The following is a 27,500-nucleotide window of genomic DNA, read 5'->3' on the forward strand; positions in this document are numbered from 1 at the left end:
GAATCAGCTGACACAAACCATTACATCATTACAGGCACAGCACGGGCAGCGGCCGGCCTCAGGCATCACAGTTTGCTTGGTTTTGGGTTCAGCTTTTGGGAAGGTGGGGTGGGAACAGGGGGCTGGGGGAGGTTTGCGGGTTTTGGGGGGGTTGAATGTGTTTAGAACAGAAGGCACATTGTAGCGCCTGCCAGTGCCAAACTGGGCCCAGTCTCTTACTTTGACAGAGTTGAATAGTGACCTCAGTGCCCCCCCGTCCGCTGCCCCGCCCGCCCCTCCGCCCGCCGGCAGCACGGACAGAATGGGAGCAGGGCTCAGCACATGCAGCCTCAGCAGTAAAGGCTTAAAGGTGCTGCAGCCTTTTCTCCTGAGAGCCTGATTATGAATTTATATGCTGCTGAGGTAAAAGCACCCAGTCCTCCGCTTAGATCCTGGATATACTTTATATACTTACATATTTATACATATATATATATGTATGGTGTTAGTGTGAAAGGTTTTACAGTTAGAAATGGAGTTATAAATACAGACAGACTGGATGATAATAAGAGAACAGTTCACTTTACAACGTCGACCAAATCATTGAAACAAAATGACATCATATAGAAATGTTTACAAAAGTGAGCAAAAACAAATAACATCAAATCTGAAATACTTAGAAGTTGCATTAATACTTTCAGGCATAAATCCTACGAGTTTGAAAATGATGGAAAATGAATAAGAACATTTACCCAAGCAGGGTTTTTGACTTTATACTTTCATTTTGAGTGAGTTTATATTTTTACTCGACCATATCAGAGGATACAATATTATATTTTTCTCACCCACACTATTATCTGAGGTTAGTAAATCATTAATATTGTGGTTGTTAGTTGAAATTCCTGTGCTCAACGGCACCAAGGCAGGTTGGACTTTATCTGAGGTGTTTTGAAAGCAATTGAGAAGATTTGGGGGATTTCTTATAATCAAATTCCAGAAATTCCGTTATTTTAAGATCAGTATCTTACAGAAATTTACTCTCTGATTTTTACACATATTCTTTTTGAATTTGACATATTTATTATTTAGAGAATGTTTCCACTGTGGCCACCTACCGCCTTTGTTTCTCTTCTTCTCCTGTGTTCTCTGTCAGTGTGTGTGGGCCTCACTCTGAGTGCACACACACGGCCACGTTCTTGTGCCTGTCCCAGTAGTGGCAGTCTTCTGGAAAGCTCCAGGCGGCGGCGCTCTCCTTGTGCCGACTCACGGCGTGAACCACGAAGCCGCACAGCTGCTTCTCCAGAACCTCCACCACTGCCGGGGCGTTCCCCTTCTTCCCCTGCCCCTCCATCGCCTGCCGGATGCAGTCTCGGGGCACCGGCTGCGGTTTGATGCTGTAGGACACCACCAGGTTGATGTTGTTCACCTGCAGCACCTCAAACCAGTTCTGTCCCGCCACGTGGTGAAAATGTTCCCCCGCTCGCCAGTTTCGGTAGGTGCTCCCCGAATGGTTAATCAGCCGCACCGACCAGCTGACCCAGTCGTACTTCTTCACAAGGAATTCTAGAAGCTCCTGCGTGGTTTCTTGCAGTTTCTGATCCTCCTTGTCTTGCAGGAGGCGCTGAGCGTCTGACTTTGCTTGTTCTGGGAAGGCGGCTACGCAGGACTCGATGGTCGCCTTCATCTTGGTCTCAACTTCTTCGATTTTGCAGCTCCAGTCTCGGATTTTGTCCTGTTCCTCGTCCTCGCGCTGGGTTAAGGCGCAGAAGCCCAGCAGAGCGATCAAGCCCAGGCAGAAGAGCTCCTTCATCCGAACACAGAAGTCCTCCAGAAGGCGCCGGTTCCTTGCCACATACCTACAAGGTGGATACAGATCAGAGATTCAGATATATAAGCAAGAAAGCTCAAATTCATAGATTGATAAGACCAACCAATGAAGGAACAGGAGACCCAAAGTGTGTTTACCTATCCACCAACTCCAGAACAGACTCTCCAAAGCTGTTGGTGCCCATCATGGCGTCGTACAGCACGTACAGGTTCTTTTCTCCCCCAGTTTTGACGAAGTGCTCCTGAAAAAGCCTCACCTTCACTTCTCTGAACTGCTGCTTTGCATCCAAGATGTCCATGTACTTCCGAAACTGGTTCCTTATGTTTTCCTCCACCGAAAAGTACTGCGAATCCTGCCTGCCCTTCTTGATCTCGCAGTCGATGTCCTCCAGCTGGGCGGAGAGCACGTCCAGCTTGTTCCTCACGGTCAGGAACTGCTCCTTGACGTAGAAGACCTCTTTGCTGTGCACGTTGTCCAAGGCCAGGCGTAGGACGGGGGCGGCGGCTTCGCAGAGGGGGAAGAGCTCCCCGACGGCGCTCGCCAACACCTCGGCTCCCCGCTCGAACATCTCCATGGCGGCTTCGATGGCCTCCTTCTTCTGGGCAACCACCTTTTTCAGTGGACTGGTCATGATCTGAGAGAGACGAGCCCGGTGTCAAATACAAATACACTTCCTTTTACTTCTTACATTACCACTAAGTCAAGACCAAACAGGAACAAGATTAGAGATGAGAAGCAAAACAGCTTTCTGACCAAACAACAGAAAGTCGAGTTGACTTTGCAATTTCACACTTCCTATTTAAACATTTAAGGGGAAGTTTGTGAGTCTGGAAGCAGCAGGAAGCCTCTGCAGACAGGAACTGACTACACAGATATACCAGGGAGAAGATTCACGCAATGGAGAAAACATTCGACATGACTATGAGCGGGCAGATATCAGACATTATGTAGACATATAATAAAATAAAAAAAAAAAATAAATAAAAAAATAAAATAAAATAAAATAAAATAAAATATAATATAACATAACATATAATATAACATAATATAACATAATATAACATAATATATTATAATATAATATAATTGAAAAATATAATATAACACAATATAATATTACATAATATAATATAATAAAACATAATATAATATGACATAACATAATATAACACAATATAATATTACATAATATAATATAATAAAACATAATATAATATAACATAATATAATATAACATAATATAATATAATATAACATAGTATATATAATATAATAAATATAATATTCTAAGAAGATTTATGAACATTGGTTACAAAATATCACACAGGAAAAAGCCTCGTAATGTTACGAAATGACTCGGAGCTGAGTTGTGGATGATGTGTGTGTTGCATGGATGAGGTGATGTGTGTGTTGCATGGATGAGGTGATGTGTGTGTTGCATGGATGAGGTGATGTGTGTGTTGCATGGATGAGGTGATGTGAAGAATGAAGGAAGATTGTTGTGTGTGTTTGTGATGTGCGGCTGTAATCTGTGTGCTGGAGGAAACAGCTGTTACCTTTAGAGAAGCAGGTGAGGATGTGTGTGTATAAATAATGTGAGGATGACACATGTGCCCTTGGTTTGGCATCATGACTCAGAACAGAGCAGACGCACAAGGCCCGGCTCTGTGTGTGTGTGTGTGTGTGTGTGTCTGCCCCCCTCCCCCCTCTCATCCTTGAAGCCTAACATGTTGCCCCTCCGCCTCTCCTCTCTCCTCTCTCCTCTCTGACAGATCCCAGATGCTGCATCATCCATCTGCTCTACAAATTAACATCAACATTCATTATAATTCTGTTCATCCGAGTCTGAAAATGCTTTAAGCTGGCGAGAGATGTGGAAATCTGACGGAAAACGTTTTTAATAATTCTTAAAAAGTTAAATGTGTGAATGTATGAATAGGTGAGATGTGTCGGAGGTGAAGTGAGGATGATGAAGGTGCCGCTGCGGGCAGAACGCGCCATGTTGAGCCGCAGCGGCCGGGCTCTTTACGCACAGGCAAGCAGGTCCCATGACAGACGGACACACCTTAGCGCGCATTCAGCCCCGCTGATGGATGACAAGACGCTCACCTCTCTCACTACAAACAATGTTGGCTCTGTACCTGCAGGAATGGAACGAGTCTGTCCGCCCGTCACGCCTGATCACAGCCAACTGCCGCAAACTAGTTCGCTCTCTCTCCCCGCAACTTTGACAGAATTCCCACGGCGCTCTGCTCCAAAGAGGGGGTCCAAGAACCACAACAACACAAGATCCACGGAGGAAGAGGAGGAGGAGGAGGAGGAGATGCGCACTCTGTATCTGCAAAGAAGAGAGGGAGAGGGAGAGGGGGGGGGGGAGAGAGAGAGACAGACAGACTGACAGAGAGACAGACAGGCAGAGAGAGAGAGAAGGAGGGGGGGAGAGAAGACAGGCAGACAGGCAGAGAGACAGACAGGCAGAGAGAGTGAGAGAGGGGGGAGAGAGAGAGAGACAGACAGACAGGCAGAGAGAGAGAGAAAGAGAGAGGGAGAGACAGACAGACAGACAGAGAGAGACAGACAGAGACAGACAGACAGGCAGACAGAAATAGAGGGGGGAGAGACAGGCAGACAGACAGGAAGAGAAACAGAGAAAAGGAGAAAGAGAGAGAGAGAGAGAGAGAGAGAGAGAGAGCGCATCTCGTCAGTCTCATCTTCCTCCTCGTCTTCATTTCTCTCTCTGGATACTCTGTCGTGTTTGGATCAAATGGACCTGAATGTAAACATTTCTTTGCCTTTTTTTCTTCTATCATCATTTTGGACCTCATGACCTTCTGCGGGGCTCTGTTGCACTTTGCGCAAACATCTCATCCTCCTCCTCCTCTTCCTCCGCAGCTTCTACACTCTCTGGCTGTTAAAGGATCCAAACTGAAGGTAAATTGACTGTTTAGTGTGTCTATCTTTTTATCCCCTGTGTGTTCAATAAGAAACCGTGACGCAGAAATCCTCTCACGACAAAGACGGCTTACACAGATTTGCGCACCGGAGGTGAGGCGCAGCATGAAGCGCAGCTGTCCGCACTTACAACCTTTAAACGCTCTGATTCAGATGGAGACTAAATTATATACAGTATTATATATTATATTTAGACATTTGAACATCAGAGGGGAGGAATGATGTTTATATCCAGATGTGTCCTGGTACATTTAGACTGATCCATTCTTGTTCAACGAGCTGGATGAATAACCCTGAACATCTGGGGGATTTTTATTTATTATATATTGTTTTATTATAACGCCCCCCCCCCCCCTACACACACACACACACACACACCGCCTCCGTGCGCCCTGGGAGCGCCTGAGCGGAGCTGAGCCTCACCAACACACAACAATCAGGGCGCAAATCGTCCAATCACATCGATCACCGGTGACATCTCGTCTTCGACACTCTTAATGCCGTTTTCTGATCAATATAATCGATATTCACCCGTTGAGCCTGTTTGAAATGGAGTTGGGCGTTTCGGGGCGAGAAGCAGGCAGAGAGGAGGAACATGACGAGGCTCGGAGGCGCAGGTGACTGAGCCGCCTCACGGGCCTCAGACTCAGGCTGGGGCTCAGGCTGAGGCTCAGGCTGAGGCTGAGACTGAGGCTCAGGCTGAGGCTCAGACCTCCTCTACGCCTCACTCAGCCGCTCGGCAATGCGCCTTTTCCAGTTCTGTTCCCCCACCGCAGGGCTCTCACGGTCCAACCTGTTCAGCGGGGTGAAGTAGACGCGTGAGGGCCAAGGCAAAGAAGAAGAATAAGAACCTCGATTCACTTCTCATCACTCAGCCGATGCTTGTCTAAACAGTGGTTACATCCGGGGCTTCAATCCACTAAATTAAGACGTAATAGTTTGAAAATGCTGATGTGACGCTTGAGGTTGTGTGTGAGTGTGAGTGTGCGTGCGTGTGTGTCTCCCTTTGGAGTTAAGTGAGGAAAAAGGAATATTGCTCAATTAAGTGAATCCCGCCCCCTTGTGGTCGTGTTGGAAAATAGCACCTTCATTTCTATTAAATTCGAAGGCCCAGGGACGCCAGTGATGTCATTCAGACAAACTCACATCAATTTACCTCTGCGAGCCTCTAACAGACAGGTTGTAGAACATTTTTGCAAAGTTTTAAAGCTACTTAAGGTTAAATTTAATGGGACACAGGTAGAGACGTTACGATGTGTTTAATCTGTACCTCATCTTTGGGAACACATCTTCTGCAGGGCCGTTGTTGCCATCAGTTGATTTCCTACAGTACTCTTTTATTAGTGCTATTATTTTAATCCTGTATCATTTTAGTAGACGCCATGTTGCAAATTAAGTGATAAAAGAGTGAAATAACATGAATTTGACAGCTTACTAGATGTTTTGCCGATCATTCTATTAGAAACTTGGACTCTTCATGTATAAATTTCACCTTTTAAATGTACAATTAGCGTGTGGTTCTCAAACTGTGCTACGCCATCATAACACTGCTCGTCTAGTGGCATTACATCATGCAAAGGATGAAGGTCTCACATTGTTGTTATTCACTGGTGTTTATTTTAAGTCCTGCATATACAACCAGGCATCAGAGACTCATAACAAAAAGGCAAACTATTCACAAATATAACATTTCAAAAAGCCTTAGGTTGATCTAATCCAGAACCTACTGTAGTGTGTAATGAGACAGAACCAGATACCTGTACACTGTGGTAAGCATGAGAGCAGGGAGGGAGCTCCAGGTGGTAAAGACGGAGACAAATCAACCGTATGGGGAGGACGGGGGGTCGATGGCCTGGCAGGACTGTGAGGACAGAGACGGATGAGACGTCGTTCCGCTTTATCGGAGTGACAAATGATCCGCCGCGGCCTCGACCGTCCTGCTGCAGCGATCAAACCCCGCCTGGTTCTGTAGGTATGGCTGAAACACGGAGAGGATTGGACCGGACCAAACACAATGCCTTAGAGATTTAAGTTCAACGATAAACGATAAAAATTCTTTAAAAAAAAAAACAGGAAACAAACTCATGGCACATTCAGGCACTGTTGGTCAAAAGAGGAAGTGCAAACGATCGATACTGAGGCTGAACTGGAAAAACAGAAGGACACCAAAGAGACCCAACATCACCACGGAGACAGAAACACCCCCATCACCAGTTTACTGTGAACCAGCCCAGGTCTAACTAAACACCTCTGTCATGTCTCAGTAAAAACAAACAAAAAACCACTTTGACCTCATTTATGATATCGTATAGTGGAAAGAGATCCTGCCCTGTGTGTGTGTGTGGGTGTGTGTGTGTGTTCAGATGCTCGATCCCTCCTGAGCGTTTGGGAACGACGCGAGGGAACGTGAAGGGATCAGCGCAGCAGTGTCACGAGTGTTAGTAGTGTCAATTTAGTGTCGGATAACAAAAACAGGTACACACGCGACGAGCTGCACGCACACGGAACATATGGCGAGCGTCACGGCTGAGGTTTAGGTTAAGATTACGTGTGAGGAGTGATAAAGTGGCTGCAGTTACATTCATACTACGGAGAACCTTTGTCTGTTTGCTCCGGGTTCCAGATTGAACAGCGTTTAAAGAGGCCTCTATTGTTTTCAAGAGCGATGACGCCCTCTAGTGGCAACTCGTTTGTATGACAGAATCTCTCTCCTTGCCAGTTTAACTTTCACTTTAAGTGCTCAGGTCTACTACAGGAGAGTTTCCTGTATGAGTAGTGTATAATTCCTTTAAACTTTCATAATTGCATAATAAATGCAGGATAGCAGATATATTGCCCCGTCGCCCTGGAGATGAGGGAAGCTCCATCAGTCTCAAAGTGTCCACTCGGACTGGGATGTCACGATGTGGTTGACATCGTGATTGGATTTGTTTTCGATACAATTTCTTGTATTTGTGGATTTGGGAGCATTTCTATGGAAGCTAATGGAAAACAGATTGAGCACACAGGTCACTTTGGCGTTTAGACTCTGAGTGCTTCATCACACATCATGCAGGAGCTGAGGAGGAGGAGGAGTAGGCGGATCCTCGGGGGTTTCCTGTCCACAGTGCGTACGGGGAGAGAAGAGGCTGTACGACGAGGAAGGAACCGACAGTGGGAATGTGGACCTGGACGTGGAGGACGAGCTGCAGGAGGAGAGAGCTTTGCCTTCTTCAGTTGCACCTCTGCAGAGCCTCCTGCATCTTCTCCTGCACGTGCACCATCTTCTCCGCCCACTCCTCGCTCAGGCCTTCCTCGTCGTCCCCGATGACGGCGGCGTAGCCCATGAACGCGATGAGCCCGATGCAGAACAGGTAGGTGAGGCGCGTGCACAGGCGCTCCATGATGCGGCGGTCTCCCTGGGAGTGCTTCAGGTAGACCTCCAGGATGGGCCTGCTGAAGAGCTTGGGCTTTCCCACCACGCCGTCGTACAGCGTGTGCAGGTTCTGGTCGCCCAGGTCGTTGCTGTAGCTTTCCTCAAAGTCGTCCTTCTTGCGCTCGCGGTGCTCCGGCCGTGCCTCCACCATCTCCATGAACTTTCTGAACTGGTTGCGCAGGTTCTCCTCCACGCGGCAGTACTGGCCGTCCAGCGTCTCCTTCTTGATCTGAAGCAGAGCGCTGCAGCTCTGGTGGGAGAGCTGGTCCAAGCCTCGATTCACCGAGCCAAACTCACGCTTCAGGGTGCGGATGTCCTCGTCGTCCACGTGGTGCAGCACCACGCGGATCAGCGACCCCGCCACGCCGAAGATGGGGTTGACCACGGCCGCCGCCGAGGAGATGGTGGCCACGCACTCCAGCACTTTGATCAGGCCCTGCTTCAGCTTGGCTCGGTCCTCCATGATGTCCTCCTCCGCCATCATGGCTGTGGCTGAAGATGTTGACGTCACTTTGACAATCTGTTGAGAGAGATTATTGCAGTTTGTGGAAAAAGCAAAAAAATGGAGGAATGACTGTGATAGAAATGAGTTGGAGCTTCTTACTTCAAATGTCTTCTCCTCAGTCTCACACAGGAGCCTCGTCCTGTGTTGTTACAGCAGCGAGGGACGTCTGTGGGGATGAAGACGACTTCTGAAACCACAAACACAGAGAGGAGCACAGAGGGTTCAATTCCCTTTTTGATCAGAAACAGGAAGTGAGCCCTTTTCTGGCAGTGAGGGAGTTAAAAGCTTCAGAGCTGCAGAGCAGAGAGCAGAGCCTTTCAGCACCAGGCCGCTCTGTATGTGTGTCTATGGGCAGGGCTGATAGCTCCTCAGCAGCACACACACACACACACACACACACACACACACACACACACGCTGCTCCACATTAAGAGACACAGAAACGTCAGCAGAAGTGAACGAGTGTGACACAGTATCTACACACAGACACACACACACACACACATTTTTATGGTCCAACCTCTGTCAGCTGATGACCGACTGGGAGCACAGCACAAACACACACACACACACATAGTCTGTTGGGGTGTGTCCCAGTGTTTTTCCAATACCCACATCCACCGAGGGGGGGCAGTAATGTGCCTGTTCTGACACACGCACACACACTCTGGCCTGCACCGTCTGGTTTCAGCACCACCACTGTGGACTAAAACAGGGGAAGAGAGGAAGGAGCAGATTTAACTCTTTAGCTCCTGCTTGAGTTTGTGTGAAGAGTTTAAACGGCCAAATATGACTGAATATTTAAATGGTTTAAACAGGAAATAACATGAGTGACCTGGGAAAGCTGGTGGGACTTTACTGGAGGTCAATCTGGCAAGAATGTATCATTATTCTGTAAATAATAGAATCTTATGAGTCTTTTCATGAGTTGTGCTGACAGACGCCTCTGCTCCTCTGCTCGGCTCAGGACTGCGGTGTCTTCTCCTTTTTCTAATTTGGGGGGCCAATAAAATGGATTCTTTGCTCTGTATTATATCATTGGAACTTGATATGTGTTTATATTGTGTTTTAATCTGTTTCTTGTTTTGGCAGGCGATGCTCTACAGGAGGATCCACTCACAGGACACAAAGCCACACTCTGCATGGCCTGATGCAGGTAATGAAAGGGTTAATCTATCTTAAGTGTTTATCTGAAAAGCAGCACTTTCAAAACTGGAATTTTAATTGTATTGGACGCCGACCTGATTTGGATTGATCACATTAGATGATTCTGATCGACCTGATCGAGCTTCTGGGAGCCACGCAATGAGTTTTATTGAGTAAATCGACCTTTTGTGATCAATCAATCAATCAAACCAGGACTCAGCCTGTGTAAACATCTCAGAATAAGAGCGGCTGATAGATGTTTGTACCTTTTAAACAGTTTTTAGAGGAATATATACAAGATTAACACACGCTTATGCATTTTACATACTATTAATATTTATATTATTAATAAATGATGAGTCGTAGTATAGATCCTGATTTAAAGTGTTTTCTCCAGTTTAACCAATCAGTGTGACCTTAAGAGATACTATGACCTCATGTCAGTCTGGCACTCATGCTTTAAGTTGTGGTCCATAGATTCATCTGATTGCCATGGTAACCGCCAGTCTATAGAATTCAGCTTTAGGGTGACTATGGCTTCATTAAGGGCAAATCTGGGTGAGCGTTGCTGTAAACACGGGCAGTGAGTTTTAATCAGGAAGTGGAGCACTGCTCTCACCTGTCAGTCAGCAGAGCGGCAGCCATGTTAAATGTTTGCTAATGAGCAACAAGAAATGCTAAGCTAATAAAAACCAAACCTTTATATTACATTAAACTCTTTTTAAAGTGAAGAATGTACACGTCTGTGACTCACTGGAATGTTTCCTGCCACATTTCCCGCTGCCATGACTGTTTTCTGTCCGTCTTGTCTGTCCACAGACGGTTTGGCAGCTGTGACACTTTCCCCGTGAGGCCCAGAGGCTAACACACTTCAAACCGCAACCATGCTAATCAACACTGGATACAAACAACAGTGAGAGTCTTCCGGAGCCCCTTCGTGTTCGTGAGTACTGACCCCAGCCAACCTCCCCTCTCCAGGCGGCTCGAGGCCAGGCCTCCCTTCCCCGCTCTGGCTCCCCCTAGCCGTGCCTCCATGTTTCCTTGTTAGTGCACTCCATAATGCTCTGTCCCTCCCTTGTATAAGACACCAAGCAGACACTTAAATATACCCGAAAACCCCACTTTCTTTGGCTAAATGTTGACTTTATACCCTCCCGCTGCCTCCTAGTCAACATTTCCCACAATTGGCTTCATTGTAACTTAGGCTTTCTTACCTTTTATGAGTGGCTGGGCCTTAAACCTCCCTCTCCAAAGTCCCAACGTCGACAGCCTCCTTCTTCTTCCCAGCAATCCCTGCAAAAAGGAAACTTCCATTGTATGATGAACATGTAGGGGTGATCAAATTGGACCAAACCATTTTTAAAGACTCCAGAAAGCCCCTGGCACCCCAAAATGGCCCAAATGGCTCCAAATATACACAAGTTCCAACATGCCCTTTAAAAATGCAACGCCATTGGTTATAAAGAGTGAAGCCCCTTCCTCACACAGACTAGGACCTACCCCTCTGGTCTCGACTTATTCCAGTCCATCCACACGTCATACAGTTGATACTGAAGCGCGTTTGTTAGACAGTGAGCAGCTGAGCGCACAGTCGCACTTCTGACGCTTTCAGAGCCCCGGAGCGTCTCTGGGTGGCCACAAATAGCCCGTTGGTGGGATTCATGAGTCAAAGAGACCCTTTCATGGAGGACTGGACGAAAATACTGCGAGTAAAACGTTCCAACCGAATAGAATCCAAAAAGACAAAATACACGCTGCGTTTCCAAACGGACTTCTCCAAAAGTGCGCAGGTGTATCCAAAGACATAGAGAGCTCCCCAAAGGCTCCAGGAGAGGAAAAAAGAAGTATATCCAGCCAAAAAGGTAATTATATTAATAATTAAACTCAACTTTACCGAATGTATACTCAATTCAAGTGCTAAATTAAAACAAAAAGCAATGTAATGCATCTAAAAGCAGAGCGCCATGGGGAAGTGTAACAAACGGCACAACCGGTAGTGCACGAGTTAAATATAAATGTCACTGATAGTTATATGTCCTTTAATTACAAATCTAATCAGATGTTGTTGACAGGAAGGTGACGAAGCTCACTAACGTCTGTCTGATCAATATTTGAATAACTTGAGCCGAAAACGCATCCAGTCCGCAAGTAACAGCTGCGCGTCACAGCCCCATCATAAGCCCGTATAGAACACGACACTCTGTCCTCAACCAGGGTTACATCAGCAAAAAAAGTCAGTCCCGTGTGATTAAATCATCTTTCTACAAAATTCTTACGTTGAATTCGTTGGATTCAGAGCAGAGAAATGAGCGAACAGGCGGTTGGAACTGTTTTCCCCAAAACAAACGCCTATATGCAAATGTCCTCTAGCTACCAGCTGCGGGACGATCCGGCTCCAGTCCCAGTCTGACTGATGTGTCAACAACATACATTACAACAACACCACGGTGGAAAATATGACGGGCGTCTGCCTGTGAGCGTGTCCAGACCTGAACCTCCAGGCTGTGGACCCTCCATCCACGTTCTAAACTCGAGCCCTCAGGCAACAAGAATTCGCGTCCTCTGCGGTGTTTAGCGGAGAAATGAGGGGGAAAGACGGAGTAAAACACGCAAATACACCACTAAATAACAAATAGCTGCTGAGTAAAGACCGACACGAGTGACTGTGGAGCCTAAATGCCTTTAAAACAAACGCAGGGACGGCGTGACGAGCTGGAGCTGCAGCAGGCATCTGCCGCAGCAGCTGTCACACAGATCCGCTTTCAGACGGAACCCACAACGACATAAGCACACAAACACTCACACACACGTCCACAGCATATAGAGCTCACAATGATACCATAATAACACACCGTTAACCTCCCGCAGTCACAATGCGCAATATTTAAGCTGCGTGACAAAGCGCCTCTGTTGCAAGCTGTTGATGCTTTGTTGGCGGTGTGAAGCCGCAATAACGACACGCTGCTCACCTCAAAGCGACACACACACACACACACACACACACACACACACACACACACACACACACACACACACACACACACCTGCTTTAATATGACACATTTTTTGTAGATTATTCTTATCGCCATTGTCGATTGTCTATTCGATCAATCGATGCTTTATTCCTATATCACCGTTCGTATAATTGTATTTGACATGTGAAAGTTGAATAAACTGTTACAAATGAAAAGATAACGATTGTGTGTGTGCGTGTGTCATTTACTGTGTGTTTTAAATGAGTCGTGTGTTTTACAGCAGAACCCTCCGTCACTCTGGGGTCAGTGACGTCACGCAGCTTCAGCTTTTGCTCTCCATTTCCACCGTGGCTGGAACAGGAATTGTTGGTTTTATCAGACAATTGTTTCCATTTTAGACAAACATCATCATTTGACTGTCTTGAATAATGACGTTATTACTATTTTAGCGATATTCTACGTTAAACAACAACGTTTGAGTGACTGAGTAATTATTCTTGTGGTACTTTCACCACAAACACAAACACGGTGCCTCTGATGTGCTGACAGGCAGGTGTCATGGGTGCAGTGGCTTCGTTTGGCCTCTAGGGGCGCCATATCCCCGCGTCTCTCCAGGTGAAACGTGTCATCTGATCCCAATGAGGCTGTGAGAGGATGCTGAACACTCTGCTCTCTCAGATTATGTTTATTTTTTCAGTCAGTCTCCATTTGCATTCTGTACAGGCATGCAAAGTGGCTTACAAAAGGCTTAAGGATCAAAGTAAGAGTACAAAGTTAGTATCAAAGTCATTTTCTAATGTGAGTGATATGAATATTTGTCTTTAAGGAAGTTCAGTTTAAATGCAAACTATAAAGAAACAACAACGACGGTATCATTCTCCCCAACACAACAATCGGTACAAATCTAAATATATCACAAAATACAAACATTCACTCTTTCTATTATCCGGTATCCCACTAAACACAACAAATTTAAATGAATCCCTCAGACCGCAACCTGCAGGAGACCCTCTATCAGCTACACAGAATCCCTCCAAGTCCCCCATTGTTAGTCTGGGGTCCCCCTCTGTTTGGTCCCTGTGCGTCCCCGGAGTGTGTCTCTGTGTTCTGGGTGAAGTTGTTGTACTGGCTGCCCTCCGCCTGCAGCAGAGGGCTTTTCTCAGCGCAGTACCTCCTGGACGCGGCTCTCCAGGCCTCCCTTTGCAGGACCTGAGACTCCTGCGGGAAGTCGGACCCCAGCATGGCCTTCCTCTTGTCCACGTAAGGAGAGACGCGCTGTAAGTACTGAGTGTTTGTGACGCGGGCGGAGCGCTGGGGGTTCCCCTGCTGACGGGCCACTTTGCGGGCGTAGTAGCGCCTGGACGCTGCTCTCCACGCTGCCCTCTTCTGTCTCATGGCCTCCTCCTCTGACAGCGGCACGCCTCTCTTCCTGTTCCTGGCAGACAAAAGAAGCCAGAATGTTTCACACTGGGGACTTAGAGGGTTTTATCATTTACAGATAAGAGAAATAATGAATACAAGTGCCAACAAACAGCCAGTTACATTTCATCTGACTGCTGTGATGCCATCCACGTCGTGTGTGTGTGTGTGTGTGTGTGTGTGTGTGTGTGTGTGTGTGCAGTGACCCACCTCAAGCGTTCGTTCACCCCCTCAGTGGCACAGAGTCCATCTGGCTCTGCCTCGGGTTTCTCCATCGACGTTGTCTCCCTGTTTTCCATATTTCCTGTCAGAATGAACAAACAACACCAGTAAGTTATTAAATCACTGATATCTTAATAATATCCCCAAGCCTGTAAACACTTATATCACAGCGATATGCCTGAGTAATGGCTTCTAAGTACACTTTACTTTTCACACTGGGGCTCTCCTCCTCCTGACACGGGCCGCCTGAGTTCTCCTGACGCTCGCTGCATCTCTCCTCGTTCATTTCCCACTTGATCATCACCGTGTCGACGTCACACGGCTCCTCTTTCACCACGAGGCCGCCGGGAGACGAGGGCAGATTCCTCACCGCCTCCGACGCACCCGATGCCTCAGAGGAGTGGGAGGCGCAGGTCTGGTCCAGGCCCAGTCTGCTGGGAGACGAGGGGAGGGCAGACTCGTGGCTTTGTGAGGAGACCTGTGATGGAGGCCTCGCAAAAAGCCCGACTGTGAGGAGGAGGAAGAGGAGAAGAAGAGGTGAGCTGCAGATACTGAAGGAGAGGGGTGAGGACAGATTGAGCTGGTGATCAGGTGTTGATATTGGAAACCAGATGATCATGTTGCCACTCCAGCACCTCTAAGTTCTAGGAGTTCTTCAATTTAGAGTCTTTAGAAACATCTCATAACAGGAGAAGTCCACCTTAAATCAATCAGTGCTTATCAATTATATTTTGATGTACCTGATTGATTGATTAGTTAGTTATTTCAGCTATAGCTCTCAATCTGGAGGCTTGACACTTACAAGAGAAGCTCATTTCACACTCCTGCCCGGCTGCTGCGCCGCTGCTGGACTCCACGCTGCTCTGTTCCGCTCTGTGCTGCTCTACGCAGCTCTGTGCGCTGCCCAGGCTGAGGTCGGAGCCCATCAGCCCGCAGCTGCAGCCCTGCCTCCGGATGAGCCGCAGCTCGTCTTCGATCTCCCGCAGCCGCCGCTCCATCCGCTGGATCTCTTTGTCCCTGTCGGCCACCATCCGCTCGTACTCGCGCGTCCTGCCGCTGTTGACGCCGTACAGCACGTTGATGATCGAATCTATCGCGAGTCTGATGGCGTTTTCAACCACAAGCGCTTCATCGTCACGCAAATGTGGATGCAGAGTTCTGTTGTGGACTAGATTCATCTTGGTTGAACGTCTCTGGTCTTGTCACTCTAGCTGCAGGCTCCTGGGAAGCGCCGTGAACACAAGCTGCGTCAAAACACACGCGATCACACAAACTGAAGGCCTCGCAGGAGCGCAGATCAGGAGAAAACAAACTCACAGCGCCATCGACTCTATGGAGATAATTCCCCTGTTTCACTTTACGATTTGCTTCCTGCGGTTTTCCTTCTTCTGTACAAAACATTGATCTATGTTTGGCCGCAGCGCCATCTGGTGGCTCGTATGACTCCGGCTCCACTTCAGGCATGAGCAGGAGTTATAGCTACAACCAAATACAGTTTCTATTTGAAGAATTTGGCCTGTAGAGGAACATTCTGTTTGTGAAACGATAAACAATTTGCAGCATTTGTGGCATGACTTAACCCTGTGTGTAGAAACGCACACATTCATCTGGGTTTGTATTCACACAGCTGCTGAGACCTTTGCAGTGGAGAAGCTTCCATCTTTTCCTTTGCTGGATTGACAAACAACCTCAGCATCCAATAACACACAGCCTCTCAATCACATGATGGGATCAAACCGATGTGGAGGTGAACTTCACCTCCACCTCCAATGAATCATTGACGTGCACACGGCTGTAGACAGCTATGATGTCACACAGGTCTGGATCTCTGTAATTATGTCATGGTGGGAAACAGAACAAACTGAACCTATAACTGTGTAAACACTCAGGGGATGAAATCGTCTCCTTCGACTGTCGGTCTGGCACCTGTGTGTCTCTGCCTCTGTGTGTGTGTGTGTGATCGTGCAAACGGCGTGCAGCCCAAACTCTATGGCCTTCACCACCTGAACAGAAACGTCGCCCTCCTGGCTCTCTCTCTCTCCCAAGTTCATGGGTAAAAACCATCACAGATAATGAATACACCAGTTATCAAAATAATATGAGACAAGGTTACGAGTTAGATGTTTAGGAGGTAAACATTACAACTCTCCAAAACCTGATAGTGTAAGGTGATAGACAGGATGCTCCCATTACACTACCGTGCACACTGAGCATGCTGAAGGTGGTTCCTGACACGTGTGTGTGTGGAATCGATCATTCTCTGCAAAGGCTCAAAACATGGCGAACATTTATGTTATGTAAAAATTAAAAATCGCTTGTTCACAAAAAGCTAATGTTTCTCATCTGTAGGAATCATTTCTGCTTGTTTTCGGCGTTCCTCAAATGGCTTCACCGTCTTTAGATCCTCCAGAAATGCAGCAAATAACATTCCATTTCTACAACAACAACTTGGCGCTAATACGTCTCCACGCAGTGTTTGTTTTCGTTAGGTCACTAAAGTCATTCCTACATCTTATGGTCTGCATTTGCACCAAAGGAACACATTACTCGCAGGACCCAAGGATCACGATGGCACCCTTTCCACATGTGCATCCAGGATGAGGGCCTGGTCATGACGCAGGAAGGACCCATCAACATTTGCTACAAACTGCAAAATGAATGTTGTTTAAGCTTAAGTGGAGGATTCATGTGTGTAGGAGGAAATGACACGGGTGGCGTGGTGAAGGGGAAGTGTGGCGGACGTATCACCGTTACCATGACATCGCAGATTTTCACGATGCCTGTCACGATAACGGCGATGTCGCCGTGGTGAGCGGTTGTGATGCGAGGCGAGAGGCTCTGAGAGTGATGAGCCGTAAGAGGGGGCGGAAGTGCACCAGCCCACGCGCAAGCCTGCCGGACCAGACTCCACCAGGGGGAAGAGCCGCGGCGCCGCGCCTCACTGCCAGGGATTTACATCATTTACATGATTTTGCGTGAGGGAGCGTTCTATTGTCTGTGAGCACGTTTGACTCCCTTCTCAGGTGTTTAGTAAAGCCGAGCCAATAATACAAAGGAGAAGAAAGAGACCGGCATCATGTGACATTTCACCACAGCCACATTGTGACATCACCTCTGCATACATTTTGAGACATACAGCACAGTTCAGCTTCCACACTGTGGCACTGAGCAGGTGTCTCCAGATGTTTCCATTCAGTGTTTGGACGGTTGAAAACACCAATTCAGTGTTGACGGGAGTTGGAAAGGCATTTGAAATAGGTGTGTCCTGAGTAAACCGCACCAGGCCTCGTGTATCCCTGCAGAAATGTCAACACGGTAAATGAGGTCATGTCAAACTTCACTTAATAATCTTGATGATGTCATTTACAGAAAAAATTACTTAAGAAGACACAGAGAACTAAACCAGAGTAATTCAGTATCACAGCATCATGGGTTCAGATGACAGACTTGATGAAAGGTACAAAGAAATGCAGCCAAGTGATTTCACTGCTGCAAAAACTGCAAACGGGCATCAGCAGGGGGCTTCAAGCAGCCAGTCGCAGATGAGGGCATTTGAAGACAGCAGTGATTTGGAGTTCAGAGAGCTGTGCAATCAATGTAGGGCCGAGGAAGTGGCAGAAATGCTGCAGGAGTTAAACATGAGGAAGAAGATGATGGTTCAGGAGACGGACAAAAGGATTGACGCTGAGATGAAGTTCAGACAGGAAGAGGCTGTCAGGCAGGATCAGAGGAAAGCTGCGCAGAAACTGGCCGCGTCTGCGTCTGTCAACAAAATCCTGAAGCAACAAATTATGGAAAAGAGGGAGATCAAAGACAGAGAGAGGCTGGCGGTCCAAGAAGCGTATCAGAACGATGAGAGGAAAAGACAAATGCACCAGCACGACCCCCAGGACCAATGGACCAAGAGAATGGTGGAGGAAAAGAGGATCAAAGACCAAGTGCAGTCCAGGCAGAGTCGGACAGAACGGGTATCGAGCATCTTACATCAGTTAAACACCAGGAAAGAGACCGCCGACCGAGAGAGGGACAGAAAGATCAGCGAGGATGTGAAATCCAGCTTCAAAGTGGATCAGAGGCCCGAGGACGACATGCAACAGACAGAGGACAAAACCACCAAGAGAGTGGATCAGCAGAAGAGGATTTACGAGCGAGTACTGTGCAGGCAGAGTCGGACAGAAAAGGTAGCAGACATGTTACGCGAGTTAAATAGCAAGAAGGAGAGCGAGGCTCGAGAGAGGGAACGAAAGACTGCGGACACGGCCACGCACAAGAAAGACCAGGAACCCAAAAGCCAACAGAAGGTGAACTATTATCCAAATTGCCAAGGAAAATCATGCCAACTTAAAAGACTAGCGAGGATGAGAGGCGAAGACCTGTAGCTGTGGCCACTAGGGGCAGCACAGGCGGCTCACTGCGGCCCAGGAGCTCCAGCTGGGTCGTGGGACGTTTCCATGGTTTCCACATTGTCAGGTTGGGTTTCCCCCGGGTACTCCGGTTTTGCCCGTATTTTACAATAACAATATCGCTCCCGCACGTCTCAGCACTGAAGCAGACAAAGAACAAGTTAAAGAACAAGTCGAAATTTAGCAAAGCAACATCTTAGTAGAAGATTATCTTTATTTCCCAAACTATCATGGTGCAGCTAATGTAGCACGTTAGCAGCATGAAATCTACAAACATTCAGACAGATGCAATAAAAAACAGATGTGATTTGAAAATTATTTTATTTGCACTTAATTGAAAATAGTACAAATGGTAGATAATTGATTGTTTTAACTAAATGAGATTTATTGTTTTTTGTAAATATACAATCATTTGAAATGTGATGCAATACCGGAGGATGACTTAGTGAGGAAACAACCACCCAGTACAGAAGGGGAAAGAAAGGGACAACGGCCCCCTAAACCGGAGGGACCACATCCCCCTGAATCACAGGGACAACCCCCCCCCCCCCCCCCCCCCCCCCATCAATCAGCATGCTGATTGATTTTGCCCAATTTGAGGAGCAGCACTTTTGACATTCAACATATGTTTCTCCATGTCCATATTTGTTTTTCTAATAAAGTGGTGTAAAACACTTTTATGGAAATATGCAGTTTGTTTTCCCAACTTTAAAAAGGCAGACAGAACACACACACACACACACACACACACACACACACACACACTGCATTCCACACAAATGGTTTAAAAAAGAGAAAAATGTATTTGCTCAAGTCTTGACTGATCATTAAAGGTTACAGGGGAAATAACAAAACAAGCCTGACATCATCATCAAAACAATGAAACAATGAATTGTGTCATTTATTTACATGCGCACAAACACAAAACATGGTTTGATTCCAGCAATAAAAAGGCAGCCAGTAAAACATACTTATCTATATCACAAAGTGATGCTGTGTATATGTGTGTGTGCGTGTGCGTGTGTGGCGTGTGTGTGTGTGTGTGTGTGTGTGTGTGTGTGTGTGTGTGTGTGTGGTGTCTTGACTAATTTTCCCCAATTCGCGTGGGAAGAACAGAGGTCACCTTTCAGAGGCCAGCATTAGCTTTCAGACCACTGGACCAGGCGGAACTAAAATCATGACTACCAAAGTACCCAGGCTGAGTGTCGGATAGCAGCAGATGGACGCACCTCCACTCACCTGAGACGTTCTCCCAACACCTCCAGTAAGTCTGAGGTCTGAATAAGGAAGAACGCGATTAAGTTGGTTTTAAATCCCACTTATGAGCGTGTATCTGATCCCGCTGAGACCAGATATGAGGCCTGATGTGGACCCCCTGATGTGGACCCCTGATGTGGACCCCCTTACTGGTGTAACATACAGTAGCTACAGCTCAGTGTCGTAAAAGCATCAACAGAACTATTTCTATGTTTTAGTTTTCACCACCATGCAGATTGTCCCCAGATGGAACATTCCTACTCTCTTTGGGCAGGAAAACAGGAACGACCCCCTCTGATGTTTTGTTGAGAATGCAGTAATCCTGACAGAAGCAAGGCGGCGCACTCGGACTCGGACTCATCATCATGAGACTACTTGGCAAACTGCACTCTGGGCTTTGACTGGAGTCGTCAAAGCTGCTGCCACACGACTCCCCTGCAGAGTCAACAGAGCTGTTGTCAAGGAAATGTTTAGGTGAAGAGACCGGCACCTCCTCGACCACACCCGGCCCCCAGGTGGGCCAAGGGAGGGGAGTGTAAGAGGAGTCGACCAGGCAGACTGCATGTGAAGGAGGGGAGGCCACGCCCACGCCGGGAAAGCCAACATAAGACGTCTGACATTGTAGTACTGTGGGTTTCTGAAGGTCCTGCTCTTCTTCTGGGTCTTTTCTGATGGTTTTTGGCTCAACGGTCACAAGCTCCATCTTCAAGATCTCCTCCGTCTCACATTTTAAGATGACGTCATGTTGAGGTGAAACCCATTCCTGTGAATGCAGGAGGAGTCATTTGTATCAACCCGCACATCTTGAACGCACCACCAGTAATGTTCCTGGGGCCTGTGGATGTTAGTGTGTCGCGATAAAGAGCCTTTATATCGATCACATATTGGGTCGTTCCAGCTGATATTTAACTCTTTGAGGAATAAGCTACTAAAGCCTTTTCACATTTAGACAGGTGCGAGGAGGAAGAGGAGGAGTCAGGTGGATGTTGAACAGATTGAAAGCCACTTGTGTAGCAGTAAACCAGTACATTCACAGTTTATCCACAGTAGAGCTCACAGAAGCTTTTGTAACTCAAATGAAAGCAGCTGTCTAAACATCTCCATCCTGCTGGATTCCTGACTTGTCAGCTGCAGAACTCAACCAACCCTCGTACTTTGCGATTATCTAAAGCAGCATGTTGACGGGACACCTCTATCATGGTCTTACCTTGAGATTCCCTTCATATTGCTGAAACAAAGGCTGAAAGAAGGGAGCTGGTGTTGGTGTGTGGCACCAAGATTTTATCTGCATCCTGTTGAGTAAGGTCATGATAAGAGTTTTGCATATTGGTCATTTACAGTAAAGTGACACACTGATGAGCTTAAACTCTTTACAAACAGACTTGATACCTTGCAGCAGGACTGAAGAATATAAAGACCAGCAGGACTCCAGCAGCCACACACACTGAGCCTACAGAGCCCATCAGCTCGACCAACATGTTGTCTTCATCTGAAGCAACACACAAAATAGCACAGAAATAGCTAAAGTGAGTTATGTCATGTTGATATCCAGGAATGAATCATGCCATCCCACAAGGAAGGTGTTAACGCTTTGATTTCTGGGTAAATATTGGCTTCTCAGACGGAGACATTCATTCAGAGATAACAAATGTCTGCTTACCTTCCCCTGCCTCAGTCCTAAAGCACATGGGCTGACTCCATGAGCTCCAAATTGACCCGTAACTGCTCCACACAGGACGAGACCTCACTGCAATGCAGTATAAAGCATCTGGCTCAAGGTGCGACCTTCTAATGGAGGTGGACTTCGTCTCCAAGTTCAGCAGAATCTGTGGAGACGATCGACGTGAGACCTCAGACGAGTGAAACAACGTATTGAAGCCTGGTGTTTCAGGGGAGCAGAGCTGACCTTGTTCCTCCTGCTTGATGCTTCATGCCAGAGCTTTAGTTGGTAGCTGAGTGTGTTACTAAGGTATTCATGCTCCTCATACCCACTTCTCCATGTGATGTTCAAGTTCTCCGGCGTCGTCTGGACCTTGACATCTCGCGGTGGAGTGAGCTGAACTGACCACAAACATCCATCAATGAATTTCGATCCACACTATAGAGTCTTTGTAAAACATTCATCTGGTCAAATTGAGATGAATCATAGACGCACAAACATCAGTGTAACTTAGACTTACTGTTCTTTGATGGATTGAAGCCTGAGACTACAGCCTGGCAGCCATGTGTGTGACACAGTGATATCTCAAAGGTGTCATAGTCATAAAACGTCGCATTGGCATCAATGGAGCAGCTGTAACTCTGATCCACCCTCACAAGCAAACAGGAGTACATCTCTCTGTAGATACAGAGTCAGAATAAGTGACCATAAGGGAATAACACAGCAATGTGACAGAAACACACACACAGGAGCTTTGAAGAGGGAATTTACCCAATATCGGATAGGAATTCCAGCCGGTAGTCGGTCTCGGTGTGTCCCACAGGATTCTGGGTGATGTTCAGGAGACATGTGATGGTGAGCAAGTAGTCAGACACGCAGGAACGTCCATGGATTACAACTGGGAGTCAACAAAAGCACCTAATGACATTTATACACCAAGCTGACATTCTTACATCAAATATTAACAGTAATAATATGTTAAAAATAATACGGAGGAGTACAAATGAGATCTGGTGTAAGAAAGGAAGGCTATTATAATAGTCCTCCCTGGAATCCTCTCACCTTCTCCGCAGCTCGCCGCTCCACAGAGGCAACACCAGCACACACACAGCAGCAGCTCACACTTCATACTGTGTGTCCATCAATTACTGCCAATCTGAAAAGGAATAAAAATGTCTTGTGTGCGTTTGCTCCCTTGTGCGAGCGTCACTTGGTGATGAATGGAAACAGGACTAGAGGGGCTGCCCAGGTGCCGCCGCTCTCTCACATCTGAAACTACACGTGGAACTGAGGTTGCATCTTATCTCTGGTTCCATCAGAGGAAGTCAAACCCTCTTATGTCACCGAAGTCAGAGAGGAGAGGAGGAGCCATCAGGGGATCATCATTGATCAACTGCGTCTTTGTTAGAGAGATACCAAACAATCAAGACGCTGTTTAGAGGCAAGGCAGCTGGTTTGGACCTTCTTTTATTTGTTATGAATATTTACATAAGACAGCTCAGCACAGACAATAAGACATAGAGGAAATGTAAAGCAATAACTAAATGTACATTCTTTGATCCCATCTTACACACATCTCTATACACAACAGTACAACCCCTAAGATTCATTACACACACTCACTTCATCAGGGCTTGAAGGCTGTAATCATGAATGGATTCATACTAAACGACAATAAGAGTTGTGATTGAATGGTCTGAAGGAGTTGATGGACATTTTCTTGATGATCCTTTAAGGTCAAAGGTTGATAAGCTGCAGGGGAGTGTGGCCCACGTATCTTCACATATCTGTGCTTAGATCTGTACATACGGTTGACTAACATCCTGCAGCCCTTACAGCTCATACGTCTGCCTACACACAGTCCCGTGGAAATGCCACAGGAGGTAAAGAACAACGCACAAGAAGTCACTGAAGCTGTGAAGGGAGGAGAAGGATGAGAGCTGACGACACAGTCCAGGTGTGTGTCGGGTCAGGTGATGGCTTGATTGGGCCCCGGTGAGGGGAATGAGCCAGAAAGGCAGAGTGTGTGTGTGTGTGTGTGTGTGTGTGTGTGTGGGTGTGTGAGCAGTTTGTAAATGCGGTTCACAAAGCGGTTAACGCTGTGGTGGCAATTGTAACACTTTCACTAAGAACAATGACTGACACACACACATCTGATACTTACAATTTTCTAACCATCTATAAAAGCATACAGGTGTGTGGACATGACACACACACACACACACACACACACACACACACACACACACACACACACACCATGGTAGAAAGTCCCATAGATCCTATAGATTTTGAAGCATGATGTCGTCGCTCTCACTTTGAGGAGCTCGTTATGTCGCTGATAGATGATAGAAGTTGGATTCCACTACATCGACCTCAACAACATCCACCGTCACTCTGGGGTCATGACCCCCAGGTGAAGGCAACATGCTCACGTTGCACTCATGAGTTTTAGTTCCTTCCTCACCGTGGTGCAGAAACAAATTCAACATTTCATTCTTTTTACTGACGGTGCAGCAAACAGGATGCACGCTCGCTGCTGCTGCCTCGTCGGAGGCGAGCAGAGAGTATCGGACGACTGGATCTCTGATAAGGCAACGTGCAAGAACAAGCCCACTTGGCGTTTACGGGGAAATCGCGAGACAATGAACCCACATGTGCGTCAGGCGGCCAACATCTTTGAAATCTGCAGCGTTGAACTCATTCTGCTCCGGTCTCATGTTGCGTTTCCGTCGTCTCTCTCTACGTCTCTCCAGGTGACTCCTCTCCCGTCTACTGAAAGGGGAAAAGTCACATGAAACTAAGCAGACGAAACACACAAAGGGCCACATCGCGCTACACAATCCCGATGTGTCCCACAGCTGCGCCAACACGGAGCTCATGTGTGTGTCTGTGAGTCCTTCGCTCTGCCGAGGATCACGGCTCGTCTGTGGAGTTGCTAGAGTCTTCTGGAACTTCGCCACATGTCATCCACTGTTTGACATAGTTTGAGTTATGGTAGAACAAGCCGGGGCCCGTCTGCTCCGTGCCGCTGGACTGCGAGGCCGTGGGGCTGCAGCACTCGCCGTAGCCGCTGTCGATGGTGTCCAGGTCAACGCGGGGGTAGCCGTCTTCTGACTGCTCGTTGGCGGCAAAGGAGTCAAGAGAGACTCGCTCCGGTTCAACAAACTCAGCCTGCTCCATCAGAAAGTGGTTGTGGAGGATTTGGTCGTCAGCCTGGGGGAAAACCGCTTCTGGCCTGTAAACCTGAGGGTCCTCCAGGTCCAAACCAACACAACCTCGGTTCTCTTCTTCATGTGAGCTCATGCTTTCTGCGCTGTGGTAACCTCTGGCGGGGACGGCGGCGCTCTGTGGCGCATTTCCCTCCTGGAGCTCTTCATCTCCAGACAGAGTGACCGTATGTATGGAGACGTGTCCAGCCGAGCGGCCGGTCCCGTGCAGACTTCCGTCTTCCCGGAAGTGCAGCAGGGAGGAATCCGGCGAGGAGCTCTCCTGCTTGGACTCGTCGTCTTCCACGTACTTTTGCTTCTCCATGCTCCCTCCAGGGCCGTCGTGCCCTGCGTTGATCATGAGGATGTCGTACTCGCTGAAGGCAGGCCTCACCCAGTCCTGCAGAGGGGGAACAGAGGACATTAAGCGTTTGGGTTCTCATATAGGTTCAGTCCGGATTTGACTCCAGTTTCATTGTTTTGCGCCCTTTGACTCAAGTTTCTGTCTACTTCAGTTGTTCTTAGAGATGAGAACATCGAGCCGCACCTTTTAACTCCCTGTGTGACTTCTGTTACCATAGAAACCTGCGCAGTGTATTCACAAGCACGGCAATGAGCGAGGCAAGTTTTCAGCTTTAACCAGTTTTCTTAATTTTATAGGAATGAAGGAACACATCTCTTGTGTGTGTGTGTGTGTGTGTGTGTGTGTGTGTGTTGTATATCCAAATTGTTCCTAACATTCTGACCCTGTTTGTCTGTGTGTTCATGTCCAGCACACACAGCTCCGCTCACTAGCCGGCACAGAGTTGCATGCAGCTCCCCTGCACTCCACAGCCAGATGCTGTGTGATGCCAAGATAAGCACAAATCACTTTATGACACACGTACACACCACATCCTGAGAAACACTAGACTTTCACAGAATTGATGTAATTGTGTTTCTCTGAGAAAATTAAGCAAGTTTTCACCACAAGAGACAGATAAGGTCTTTATATTATGCTGAGTGTTTGAGTGGTTGGGCTCATATGTGACATTTTGATTTTGAGGAAGTGATAAAATATAAAAAACGGCAAATTACTGTGAGACTCCTTTCATACACTCTAACAGCTGTTATTACACTTTTAAAAAAAACAAAACAAAGATCTGATATGAATATACACAATTATGTTCAGTAAGTAAAACTGAATTAAACTTTGAAGAACATGTGGTTAAAGAATGAATACTTTGTAAGCATTTCTTCCAGGCCTCACGCTTCCATTTGATCTGCATGATGACAGAAGAACTAATCTGCAGACTTTATAATGAACAATTTGGTTTTTGCAAAGGGATAATTCTACACGACGGCCAATCTAAGGAGTAAGCAATAATTGTTACACTAAATGTTCCTGATTCAGACCAGTCGGATTCAGCAACACCCACTACTCGATCGCGCGCCATTAGAGTCTGTTCCCTGGTGAGTTAGCGCCCTCTGCTGTACAGGGTGTGTAATTGCAGATGTGTGTCGATTTTCTGCAGTGACATCACCGGAACGGCTGTGTGGACCACATTGAATATTGTTTCCACATAATCACGTCATTTCTAAAGAGAAAAATAAAAGTGAAATCACACTTTGGTGTCGTTATGTCAGAGTTTATGACTTCAGTGCTCCAGCTGAGGGACTCCATGCTCCTCTATAGGACTAAACATGCTCTATATGGCTCTATACAGGCTCCTCTATAGGACTGAACTCCTTTGGCGTTTCAGCCTCAACCTCGTTCTGACTTGGATTCGAGTCAACATAGTCAAAAAAGACTCGCAAGTGACATTCTGACACTTTGATGAGGGTTTGGACACAAAAGTCAACAACTTGGTATTTCCCCCAAACCAAAAATTACAAAAACCCCAAATGAACCTTTAGAGATGTATCACTGTATATCTGACAAAAGGAAAAGTGAAACTAGCGGGGAATATTTAAAAAGATTATAAATAGAAAACCACAACCGGTGCGAAAAAAACAAGCCAAATTAAGCTTTTAAACTATGAGAAACGTCACAGACACAAGGGTCTATGGGTTTTCCACCGGGGAGGTAACACAAGTATCACACACACACACACACACACACACATACACAGACACGTACACATCTACCCACACCATGGCAGACACATGAAAAACAGCCTTGAAGCCCCTGCAGACTGACTCATTCACATGTGTGCGCGTGTGTGCGTGTGTGCGTGCGTGTGTGTGCACGGCGCCGGAGGGGAAGTCCCAGTGAGCTGAGTCCAGGTGTGCTGAAAGTCCCTCTAGGGCAGCACCTGCTGGACAAAGTGGAAATAACCCCGGTTGTGTTTCGGTCTCTCACCTTAAAGTTCCCCTCATGAGTGATGTAGAGGGGCCTGAAGAAGTCATCTGGCTTGGGGACGACGAACATCACCTGGACTTTTCTCCACCAAACCCTGAAGCAAACACAGAACAAATTGGATGATGTCACTTTGGGTTAGATTGCCGGAGGAAGAGAAGCAGAGACGACACGACGGCAGCACTGAACTGG

General features: G+C 47.0%; 5 protein-coding genes and 1 long non-coding RNA gene across 10 annotated transcripts in view; 1 reads left to right on the forward strand and 5 right to left on the reverse strand.

Annotated features, from left to right (window-relative positions):
• Positions 1-93: 93 nt before the first annotated feature.
• rpz6 (rapunzel 6) lies at positions 94-4,158 on the reverse strand. 2 transcript variants are annotated; one of them, XM_076150212.1, is made up of 3 exons: positions 3,949-4,158; positions 1,945-2,441; positions 94-1,835 (listed from the first exon to the last, which is right to left on the reverse strand). In XM_076150212.1, the coding sequence occupies exons 2-3, from the start codon at positions 2,436-2,438 to the stop codon at positions 1,145-1,147; spliced, it is 1,185 nt and encodes a 394-aa protein (XP_076006327.1). In that variant the 5' UTR covers positions 2,439-2,441; positions 3,949-4,158; the 3' UTR covers positions 94-1,144. The 2 variants fall into 2 exon arrangements, with proteins under 2 accessions (XP_076006327.1, XP_076006328.1); XM_076150213.1 differs by lacking the exon at positions 3,949-4,158 and having other exon boundaries at positions 1,945-2,512.
• A 181-nt stretch (positions 4,159-4,339) lies between these two features.
• Positions 4,340-10,765, forward strand: LOC143000908 (uncharacterized). The gene is made up of 3 exons (XR_012963671.1): positions 4,340-4,738; positions 9,772-9,835; positions 10,645-10,765. It is a non-coding gene; the product is annotated as an uncharacterized LOC143000908 (long non-coding RNA).
• On the reverse strand, positions 7,968-12,971 carry rpz (rapunzel). Of its 3 annotated transcripts, none has more exons than XM_076150389.1 (4): positions 12,102-12,971; positions 11,040-11,118; positions 8,779-8,866; positions 7,968-8,694 (listed from the first exon to the last, which is right to left on the reverse strand). In XM_076150389.1, the coding sequence occupies exon 4, from the start codon at positions 8,656-8,658 to the stop codon at positions 7,972-7,974; it is 687 nt and encodes a 228-aa protein (XP_076006504.1). In that variant the 5' UTR covers positions 8,659-8,694; positions 8,779-8,866; positions 11,040-11,118; positions 12,102-12,971; the 3' UTR covers positions 7,968-7,971. The 3 variants fall into 3 exon arrangements, with proteins under 3 accessions (XP_076006504.1, XP_076006502.1, XP_076006503.1); XM_076150387.1 differs by having other exon boundaries at positions 11,326-12,971; XM_076150388.1 differs by lacking the exon at positions 12,102-12,971 and having other exon boundaries at positions 11,040-11,254.
• Positions 12,972-13,470: 499 nt separating this feature from the next.
• On the reverse strand, positions 13,471-15,824 carry LOC143000936 (uncharacterized). 2 transcript variants are annotated; one of them, XM_076150433.1, is made up of 4 exons: positions 15,244-15,824; positions 14,649-14,948; positions 14,430-14,523; positions 13,471-14,229 (listed from the first exon to the last, which is right to left on the reverse strand). In XM_076150433.1, exons 1-4 carry the CDS (start codon positions 15,617-15,619, stop codon positions 13,815-13,817), a joined length of 1,185 nt encoding a protein of 394 aa, XP_076006548.1. In that variant the 5' UTR covers positions 15,620-15,824; the 3' UTR covers positions 13,471-13,814. The 2 variants fall into 2 exon arrangements, with proteins under 2 accessions (XP_076006548.1, XP_076006547.1); XM_076150432.1 differs by having other exon boundaries at positions 13,471-14,235.
• Positions 15,825-19,423: 3,599 nt separating this feature from the next.
• Positions 19,424-23,056, reverse strand: LOC143000935 (interleukin-21 receptor-like). Its single transcript, XM_076150431.1, has 8 exons — positions 22,824-23,056; positions 22,533-22,659; positions 22,282-22,439; positions 22,008-22,162; positions 21,762-21,927; positions 21,491-21,590; positions 21,309-21,393; positions 19,424-20,864 (listed from the first exon to the last, which is right to left on the reverse strand). The coding sequence occupies exons 1-8, from the start codon at positions 22,888-22,890 to the stop codon at positions 20,316-20,318; spliced, it is 1,407 nt and encodes a 468-aa protein (XP_076006546.1). The 5' UTR covers positions 22,891-23,056; the 3' UTR covers positions 19,424-20,315.
• Positions 23,057-23,927: 871 nt separating this feature from the next.
• The window catches only part of il21r.1 (interleukin 21 receptor, tandem duplicate 1), a 7,877-nt gene continuing 4,304 nt past the window's right edge, over positions 23,928-27,500 (reverse strand). The window contains exons 8-9 of the mRNA XM_076150430.1: positions 27,312-27,405; positions 23,928-25,370 (exon numbers count right to left, since the gene is read on the reverse strand). Coding sequence (XP_076006545.1) covers positions 24,678-25,370; positions 27,312-27,405 — 787 coding nt within the window. The 3' untranslated portion in view covers positions 23,928-24,677. The remainder of the gene's footprint in view (positions 25,371-27,311; positions 27,406-27,500) is intronic.

This window comes from Genypterus blacodes, unplaced genomic scaffold (assembly GCF_046128005.1).
Source record: "Genypterus blacodes isolate CSIRO-AG114 ecotype Tasmania unplaced genomic scaffold, CSIRO-AGI_Gbla_v1 ptg000052l_1, whole genome shotgun sequence".
NCBI classification, from domain to species: domain Eukaryota; kingdom Metazoa; phylum Chordata; class Actinopteri; order Ophidiiformes; family Ophidiidae; genus Genypterus; species Genypterus blacodes.